Genomic DNA, 10555 nt, shown 5'->3' with positions numbered 1-10555 from the left:
TTACATACAGGTAATACCACTGAAATCAATGGAATCACTCTGGATTTAGGCCAGTGGCATCCAGCATAATGTTTCCCCTAGCTTTGGTAAATCCCACGTATTACTATTGAGAGAGAGAGAAAAATCAAATCAAACCAAGATCACTCATGTTAGTTCTTCCCACCTCCCTAGGTGATTTTAATGGTCACTTAGCTGATGCAGTAAGATATTACCTCACCCGCCTGGTCTCTCTCCCTTAGTGTTTGATGCAGACTCAAATTCCCCTTCCCCCATTAGCAAGTTGCCAGTTATTTTTCTCATCTATAATAAAACCTCCATGAACAAGAAAATGGGGGTTATAAAAGCCATCTGCATAAGACCATGGCCCATTTACCACAAGGTGGATGTGGAATGGCAGCATTGCCAAAAGTGAACACGCAGCAAAGCATGAGCCTCTGTCTTGAAGCTCACCATGTAATTATTAGTGTACACACCTGTGCAGTGGCAGTGATGGGTTCGGATGTAATCACTAAGGAATGTAAGCCCAGGCTCCCAGAGATTTCACTTTGCCAATTCCAGGCAAAGAGGGTGTGTTAGGTGTGAGAAATGCAAAGACCCAATTCTGCTCTCATTGATCTCCGTGGCAGCAGGATCTGGCTGGTTACTGAGTAACCAGAGAACCCAGTTATATTTCAACACTTACACTATATATTAAAGTGAATGGAAGTGGTGTGACTGGAGAATAAGGCCCACAAACTACTGCTTCTTCAGTGGGAAGCTTGGGTATCGGGTTAAAGATGCTCAAGCCTCTCCCTGCTATTTCTAGAGCCCCAAATCAGAGCTGAATCACTAGACTGATGTTTCGGAAATGATCAGGCACCCATGAACATGTCTGATGTCTCCATGACCTATGGAAAGGGACCATAACTGAACTGAAGAAAGGGAGAATTAAAGAACAAACATGCCGAGAGAGTGATTTCATTTACACTAGTGCTATTGCTACGTTGTAATCTCTGATCTAAATTAAAAAGAAAAAGGAGGACTTGTGGCACCTTAGAGACTAACAAACGTATTTTAGCATAAACTTTCGTGAGCTACAGCTCAAATAAATTTGTTAGTCTCTAAGGTGCCACAAGTCCTCCTGTTCTTTTTGTGGATACAGACTAACACGGCTGCTACTCTGAAAACTGATCTAAATTGGTTCTCTCTGAAGAGATTGTAAATGCAAGGAAATTGTTCAGTACCATAGTCTCAGGGTCCATGTGAAATTGTACAAGGAATGTAGAGTTGTTGTGGGACCGTATAGCCTAGCTAGAACCATGGCTTTTACACCATTTTCAGTAAATGCCCTGTTGCTGGATCTCTTGCCAAGTCAGGCAAGAGGTCTTGTTTCAGGCACCCAAATGAAGCAGTGCTGAAGTGTGTATTTGTTAACTGAAGTTTAAATTGCTTAGGATTTTGGAGACATAGTGCAATTTTGGCAACAACCAAAAACACAACAAACAAACTCTAGTCTTGAACTGAGCCTTAAACAAAATCCATTTTCACTGCCTCAACCAGGAGAAACAAACACAGCTAACACCACAACATGCCAGCTAGGCTGCATTTCTGAATTTATTAGAAACAGCTGTCAGTACATCCTTCTAAAACATTACATGTAAATGTGCTTTATTGCAACTTTTTTATTGCATTTTTTTTTTGTTTAAATCTAGAGCAGGTAGGCCCAGGATGTTTAGTGTCTGGGATTTAAAAGCCCAACCATCTATTAAAAAAATACAGCAAAATCGTAACACATCTGGTGACAAGTACAATGTTGCATTACTGATCTAGAAACTACAGTATGACTTGTCCAAAAACACTAACATACAATTGGTTTCCATATGAAGCAGTTTGTTTCGTTTTAAAAGTTAAACTACACAAATTCCTTTTTTTTTTTTTTTTTTTAAACTACAGCATAAACGACAGAACAGGTTTTACACAAATAACAACAAGAGTACCAAAAAGTTACATGCTGGAATTCATATGGAGGAAAATAACAACCACCCCCCGCCCTCCACCAGCTCCATGAGAAGCAGGTTCTAAACAGAGGCAGTATCTCTTGGAAGAAAAAAAACATTTTAAAACAATGCAACAACATTAACACAAAGGTTATACAAAAGGAGCGTGTGCTATCATTTCAGTCCTGACTACAAAAACCAAACCTACACTCATGGTTTACACCGAGACACGCCTTCATCTAACCAGTGCATTCACAACGTGAGACATACTGTTACCCTCCTTTGCACATTAGTTCTAGACAGGAGTTTGGTTAGATTGATTGAAAACATGCAAACATTACTGCATCTTGAAGGAAAACAAGAGGTAATTTTAAAAGTAACCTTTGCTTTGAACACATTTTAATGCTCTTGTCCCAGAGTAAATAATTAAAAAAACCTCTAAACAATCCAATTTAAAAAAAACAAACAAAAAAAACCAAAACAAAACCATAGTGTAGACTCTCAAAAGCACATTGTCAAGATGTTCCTGATAAACCCCTTTCATTTGAAGAAAACAAACCCAACTTTGTCTAAATGTGTGTAAAAACGTGCAAATAGTGAATTTTGTTTTAGTTTTAAGGGCCAGTGCCACTTATGGCTAATGCATATAAATGTGTATGTGAATATATTTTACATAGAGCTATATACATACAGTACATACACACACACACAGATATGATGCAGACTGTTACAATCCCATGGTGCTGTAAACTGCCAAACATACAAAATTAACAGGTTTAGTCAACTGTATTTTTATTTGATGTATGAGTAACTCACAAAAACCAACCAACCAAACAAACCCAAACCAGAAAAAAAAAACAAAAAACCAAACACAAACAAACAATCATCCAACAAAACAATCTACACACATTGTACTTCAATGATGATTCCCAGGGCTAATTTCACTGCTGGCATAAATGGGGTGGTAAGTAACCCCACTGAAGTTAATAGATTTATACCAGGGGGTTAATTTGGTCCCTGGCCATTGCTATGTCATTTTTAACACAATTGTGAAGTCAAGCCCATTCTGTGACCACTACACCACCCAGCAAGCACATTTAATGGAGTGGTGGTGAATTTACAGAAAAAAAAAAAAAAACAAACAAACCAAAACACTCACTTATTAAAGCCAATATTCCAAAAGCAACATCTGATGGTAAAAAATCAGAGGAAATTTAAAATAAACGCCTAACTGAAAATGTTGTCTCATACTGATTGATCAGAGAGAACCATTATTTCTGTTGACCAAATAGAACAGACGCCTGTACTTAATTTGCTGCAGAAGCCTGCATGCCAAGTATTTTAAGTCAAATTCTAAACCAATGTTACATTTGCATTAGCCACAGAATGGGGGTGGGTCTACTGCCAAAATGAAGAATAGGAGAGTTGCATTAAACATATGGAGCCAGCCCCAAAGACCAGTGTTTTAAGCACCATCATCTTCTAGAACAACTCACAAAAACACACTGATAATCCTGAATCTTAGTCCTGTGGAACAAATGGTACGGCCTCTAAAGGGCTTTCAAAATTCTTCCCTCCCCTCCCACAGAAAATATTTCTGGCCATAGAACGTAAGCTTTGCAAAAGTTTGGACAAACTTTTCTATAGCACTGTCAAAACATACTCCTGCTATACAGAATAATTAGCAGTATTGCTTTACCAACACGTCCTGGTATTATTTGGGTAAGATGGTGTGGCTTTGTTCTCTCCTCTTGCTGGCACAGATTGTGCCAAAAGGAAACTAGTGGGACAGCAATGCAAGGTTCCTTCAAATACAAAACAGGAGATCTTTGTAAAAATAGTTGAGTAAGTCCTTTAAGACTTTCATCACTATCCCAACTGCTTTTAACACACACACACACACACACACACACTTACTTACAAACGTATACCCAATTATTCCAAGGCTTTCTATGCAAAAATTGAGACTAGAATCATTTTGGCGTCTAATCTTTTGTGAATAAAGACAGGAGTCCTGTTCAAGGGCATTGTCTGTTCCTTGCTCAAAACTATAATCATAAGTTCTTCAAGAAGCTGAGCCTGGATTTTCAACTCATTCTCTCACTTACTAAAGCCTTTGTGCATCTGACTTAAATTTGCCATTTGAAGCAGAAATTGGCATGAGTCTTTGTTCTTTCAGGAATATATTTTGACTCTGCTGTACACAAAGCTGACATTAAGGTAGGGAGAAAACAAAGGAACGTAGGACTCTAGAATATGGATGAAAACAAAACCTCACTTCACCATAGTGCTGTTAAAATTGCATTTTGAACCTGTCTCTTACCCTCCCCTCCACCCACAAAAAAGTACCTGTTTTATGTCTGCAAAATGCAGCACATTTACAAGATTCACCAACATTTCAGATTTTCCTTCCCTGTTAGTATAAAGAAAAAAAACAAAAACATTCAAACAACAGAAAAGAGACTGTTCAAGTACCAAATATAAGGGGCTTTTCCAAAATTTAAAACTGTGACACTCCTTTAGTAATTCTGCTGTTTTAAACAGCCATAGCATTAAGTTACTGGACATGTTGCCATCCAAGTTGCACACAGAGCAATGTTAGGGCAACCAATATTCCCCCCAGCCCTTACAACTGCACTGAAAGCTTCAACATTTATTTCCACAGTATCCATTATAGCTGCTTGGCTTTAAAGAGGCCAAGATTTGCTTTGATTTCTGTCCTTCTGTGACATGAGTGCAGCCTGAAATTTGGGTATCATGTAAAGCAGATGGGCTTGATTCTCCTTTCACATGCACAGCTTTTCTTCAATGGAATCTCTTGCTTACAACGGTGTAAGTGAGAAGAGAATCAAGCTCATTAGTTTGATTGAGAATTCCTTTTCTCCCTCAGTCACCTTTGGAAGTGTGCGCGCACATGGAGAAACCATGTTTGATCTTGGCGCAGAGAGAAGACTTGCACTGCCTCAGAACCCAGTACAGACCTAGGGGACATGCGGTACATGGCAGGCATTGCGCCATCACTTCCAGACACAGAAATAGTTTAGACAATTTCTCTCCCTCTTTAACTGGAAAATGCACCACCATATATGTTCATATTCTCTTACACGCTGGTTCAAATACTCAATGAGACACCCTTGTTTTTAGGCTGCATCTGTGCTCTTTGGGAAAACTTTGCAGCATCCTCAAACTGCATCGTACCAACTCGTCCTATCACCCCCCATTTGTTCACAGTAAGACATGTGACTGGCAAAGGAACTAATGGGAGGAGAGTTGGAAGCTCAGCAACATGGTGTTCTCGGCTGATGTGCTGCATACAATGGGCACAATGGCAACTGTGGAAGTAGATCTGATTTCCCCATTTGTGAAAAAGCAAAATACTGAATCACCCCTGTTCCCTGCAAATATACTTCAAACAGATAGAAGAAACTGTGCATATTAGAAAGTCTCAATATCGTTTCCCCTATTTAACACTGTGCAAAAAAAAAGTTATTTAAAATCTATATATATATTTAATACAACATGGGTCAGTGAGATCAGTACTATTCTAGCTGCAGTCAGGTAAGAAATGGCTGCTCCAATAAACTGAGCATAAGTTCCCCATCTTTTGACCCTTGAAACCAGAACTTTTCTGCACTCTCTTCACACATGAACATATTGGCTTGTTTGTTTTTTTTTAAAATCATTGGATTTTACTCCTTCTTTTGCCCTTACCTTCTCTCTTATACATTTCTTTTAAGCTTGCTAACAGCAGATACTAAGGCCCAATCCTGCATCTATTGAGCCCAATTTCTCTTTCAATCTTGAGAGGAATGGCTCTGTGGGGAGTAACAGGGTTACACTGGTTTTATACCAGTGAGTGAGCAGGATCAGGCCAACTGGAGTGACTGGGAGCAGGAGGAGGCCCCCTAGTGAATTATACCTGCTATATATTTCACTTGGTTTTATACCCATATTTCACTTGCCACATGAGTGCAAAAACTGAGGCAAAAAGGAGGTGTGCAATGGCATGTGTTACCATAAAATGGGTAAAACACTAACAAGCTGTAACTTGTGTGCCTAAAGTGCAAAAAGGCACATGGGCAAATCAGGAGTCAGAGAGATAGGGATGGAGAAAGTGAGGAACTTTTAGGTTTTAATTTGAACACAGTCCTAATCTGAAATTTAGGGGGAAAAAGAATTAAAATGCTTCTAGATGGCTTTTAGCTTTCTGGATGTATTGCTCATAACAATGCAGCACCTGTGATGGGTGAAGAAATTTGAAAGGGGGCGGCAGATTCTGAGTTCATTCATACCCCACTGTAAAGCCAAAGTCACTTCACAGAAGCCAATGGAATTACTCTGAATTTATACAGGCATAACCAAAAGTGGAATCTGGCCTACAACATCACAAGCTCATTGAGATTCAACTACAAGGAAGCTTCAGAAGTAGTTCTACTTCCTGCACCACTGCCACTGAGAAACGGAGCCGGGATTTAGTCTGATAATTGACCTTTGCTTGGTTAATATGAAACTATGTCACAGTTCAGATAGCAAGACACTTCACAAATTCTCACCAGTGGGAGCACAGAATGAGGAATAACTATTGACTCTACTAGAGTTTCCGGTGGAAGTAAGAGAAGACCCATGATGTAATGCAGTAGATTTTCAAAGGCACAGACAGTAAATAACTGCTATCTGTGCCTTTGAAAAACCTACCCAATGTATGTGTAATCTAGATTGAATCCAATGGTGAGGAGAATGCTGGAAGGGCAAGAGACAAAGGATGAGAATGATGCTTTGCAGTCAGCAGATTACCCATAACTCAAGGGATGTGGCAAGTTGCTTTCATTTAAAAAAAGTGCATTTCTGACCTACAACAGGAGCAGTGAATCTAGGTTTTTACTGAATGGGGCAGACATTTTCCCAGCAACGTAGTAGCCAACCAGGGGAAACTGGGTCATTTGGCATGGAGTCTTGCGTTAGTCTCATTTTCCTTTCACACGAGCTTCAGTTTGTGGGGCTTTCTAAATCTTGACAATTCTTCATTTGAAGATCACATTCTAGCTGGTTAACCAGCGGCACATTAGTGCAAAATAAAGTGTTGCTTGGACATGCCAAGCAATCTAAATTGTCCTTTCCACTATTTATCAGTGTTCAAGATCTGTCACGTCCCTACTCATGAATAAATAATGCTCTGCTTAACAATATTTCATAGTGCTTTTGTTTGATGATTTCTCAGTGTAAACATTAATTAAGCCTCAACAACCTTGCCACTATTCCTCAGGGATTACAGATGGTTCAAATTCAAACAAGAAGTCAGTGACAGGGTCAGGAACAGACCCAAGGGCTCCCAACTTGCAGGCCTGTGTCTTAACCACTAGACTGTTTCCTTGCCTGGGCAATTTACATACAGCGAGTATAAAACAAAATGCTACCACTAAAAACAGCAAAAATTAAATTCTAAGACCACACACTGAATAATTACTTTGCCACTTGTGCTTTGTTGCCAAACAAAGTTACTCTTACCTAATTTAGTTTTCCATTGTAGAGACTCAGTAGGAGCAAATCAAAATACTGAGTCAAAACATAATGGGGATAACCTACATCTCTCAAATGCAATTATTCCTTGGCTTAAGCATTTTAGGAATACAGGACTGCTGTACCAAGTTGCACCCAGGATTTGCCTACCTAGCATCGGACAGTATCAGATACTTCAGCAGATGGCACAAGAGAACCTGTAGTTTTTAGAATAGTCTATGCCTGTCTTGTAGCAGACGATCCACTTCCTGCTTTGGCTACTACTTAACTGGCTGCTGTGTTTACAAATAAATGCAGGTTAATTTATTATTGCCCAACTCTAAACACGGCTATACGTAGTGGAACTGGATTCTACTAGCATAAAATCTTGAGTACCTGACTTCAGTGGAGTAACGGAAATCAGAATCTGGTTCACGGTGAACAAGTCAAAGGGCATTGGTACGAATTAGCATACTATTTATAATAGAAAAAATCTGAGGACCGGTCTTCATGTAATTATTTGGTATAATAAGCCATCCAGAAGCACTGAATTGCACCTTTTCTTTACACTTACATTACAAAAATGTTACAAGGGTTTCAAAAGAATAGTTCATCAATCAGCAACAGAACTCACAAAACATGAGTGGCCAGCTTCATTCTGGTTTACATTCCAAAGAATAGTATCTAAAAGACTTGGAAAGAAGTGTCCCAAAACAACAACAAAAAAACAAAGAAAAAACGGAGGAGGGGAGAGGAAGGAGGAACAATTACATCAATTCAGACAGATCAGAGTTTTCAAAACCACACAAAAAGTTTTAGCTTTTCCTTTTATTTGTTTCAAGTTTTGGTGTAGAAAGTATGTGCGGATGCTAACGCAACCTTCCCCCATAAGTGCTCAATCCAGCAACGAACAAAGTTTTGGTGGGTTCAATTTGGTTATAAACATTTCCTTTAAGCGAAGACCTGTAGTGCCGTTGAAACCAAAACTTTGTTACTGTTGGTAAAAAATAAAGCAACTTTTCTTTATAAGGATTTTTTTCCTTTTAAATAACAACCTGAAACTTTCCCATAATTCCTTTGGTCTTCTCTCACCAAATTCCACGCCTCCTCAAGATAAGCCCTCATTTGGAAGTTCGGCTGAATCGCAGTGAAGCTGCTAAAATTAACAGAGAGCATTGCTGTGGTAGAGTTTCCCCCCCTAGTTTCTTGGAGTTTAAGACTGAAAGACATTACTGATGCCTCAACAGAGGCTTCAAAATTGTCTCCACAAGAACAAGAAAAAAAATCCCAATTAAAAGTTCTGCTGAAGGTGCCTGGCAAAAAATCATCTCCATAAAATGTTTTGCTTCCAGTTTTTTGGATGTGTTTATGTTGAGTTTATTCCCCCCGGAAGGAAACACAAGTATCAGTGTAAAAGCATAGCTGAGCTTTAGGTAGCACCAGGACACCTACACCCAAGTTGTCGTCTTGTTGCTGCTAGGCCTCTTTGATTCACATTCACAGAATCACTTCTTGTGCAAAACAAGCAGTCTAAGGAGAAAGAATGCCCTCAGAGTTCTAATAAAAACTGTAGAAAAGAATCCAAGATAGCCAACACTTTCCCCCTCCCCAGAATTTATCTGCAAAGGGAGGAGGGCATCTGTGCGTAGACAGGATAGGCGAGCCTGACATTTAGGGAATCGTTGTGTTGAATGAGGGATGTCTGCTGGTAATGAAGGACTAATTCCTTAAGTGTGCTGTACAGGTTATATGGTTCTGCAAACCCATAGCCCCTTGGAGTGCTGTAGATCACACAGTGTTTAACTTCGCCATCAGCTCTGTAAGGAAAGAAACAGGACAGTTTAACATGACAGTCTCAATGTCAACAGGCAACTACTATAGCAAGGCTGATTTTGTGTCAATAAAATAATGACAAAACTCTAGAAAGAAGTGAAGGGGATGTTATAATAGAGATTCTGTGAGAAGATATGCTTCTAGGAAGAGCGGTTAGACATTCTTACAAAGTGATCTACATAACAAAGACGTTTTCACATGGGACAGCTCTTATCTCAGTACTCCAACCCCCACTGCTTACTTCTCAAACTCTTTCATTCCGAGGACCACTAAGAAATGGCGTTACAGCCCAGACTTTGCTAACCGCTAACTTAGCTCCAGTCCAATTCTACTTTAGACTAGCTTTGTCTAGTTTCTCTCCATGGATTTTTGTCAGAGGTAAGTGGACTGATTCTCAAAACGGCTAAGCTTCTGCAGATCCTACTGATTTCAGATTGCCGAAAAACATCAGGCAATTCTATTTCAGACCTTTTATTTCAACAGTTACCAAACCGTGGAGATGGGAAACCCTTCCTTCTCTAGAGGACTCCTGCAATTCCAGGGTTATTTAGCGTGTCTAGCTTCAGAAACCTCTTCTGGGAGATTTAAAAGAAAAGTTCTCTGTTTCTCATCAGTGGTATCAGAAATAAACAAACATAGAAGTGTTAGATACTGAGGTCTGACTATGTTACTAGAAGCTGTAACTATTTGATCCTTTGTTATGATTTCTAGGATATTGCTTCTTATAATATATCCATACTTAGCCTCTTAAATAACTATTTATGGAGGAGAGAATAAAAAAAGGAAATAAAGCAGCTTGAACAATAAGTAGTAGGGAAAGAAGAATATAATTGGATTTAATGAAAGCCTCAGTTTGAGAGCAACCTCACTCATCTCACTTGTAGCACTTAGTAACCCTCTGAATCCACAAAACACTTCTATAAAACCAGCAAAGAACATGAACGTTCATGAAATGACAGCATTTTGCTAAATGGGATTTTCAGGAGTTTCCATCTTTGAGTGAAAGGTGGGTGAGCAGCATAACCAGAGATTAACACTCCAAGACCTTCACATTTCCTGCTACACTGAATCCTAAAAATTGGGTTTGAAACCACCTCAAGTCCCACTCCTGAAAAAGGGGGTGGAGGAGGTCAGGAGGCAGAAAGGCAGAGTTAGCTGTGGGACTTCTATTTGAGTCTAGTGCCTCAGAACAGTTACACAGCAGGAAATCCTCAGACTTAGTGTGACCCAGCCTCCTTTGAATCCCCCAC

At 39.5% G+C, this 10555-nt stretch overlaps 1 protein-coding gene across 2 annotated transcripts in view; it reads right to left on the bottom strand.

Moving 5' to 3' along the window:
• Window positions 1-1568: 1568 nt before the first annotated feature.
• Window positions 1569-10555, bottom strand: part of PIK3R3 (phosphoinositide-3-kinase regulatory subunit 3) — a 353494-nt gene continuing 344507 nt past the window's right edge. For both annotated transcript variants that reach the window (XM_077823539.1, XM_077823540.1), the window contains one exon: window positions 1569-9289. In XM_077823539.1, the coding sequence (XP_077679665.1) occupies window positions 9088-9289 (202 nt within the window). In that variant the 3' untranslated portion in view covers window positions 1569-9087. The remainder of the gene's footprint in view (window positions 9290-10555) is intronic.

The sequence above is a fragment of the Eretmochelys imbricata genome, chromosome 8 (genome assembly GCF_965152235.1).
Source record: "Eretmochelys imbricata isolate rEreImb1 chromosome 8, rEreImb1.hap1, whole genome shotgun sequence".
Lineage (NCBI taxonomy): Eukaryota > Metazoa > Chordata > Testudines > Cheloniidae > Eretmochelys > Eretmochelys imbricata.
The sequence above is the reverse complement of the archived record's forward strand: the minus strand, read 5'-3'. Positions and strand labels throughout refer to the sequence as shown.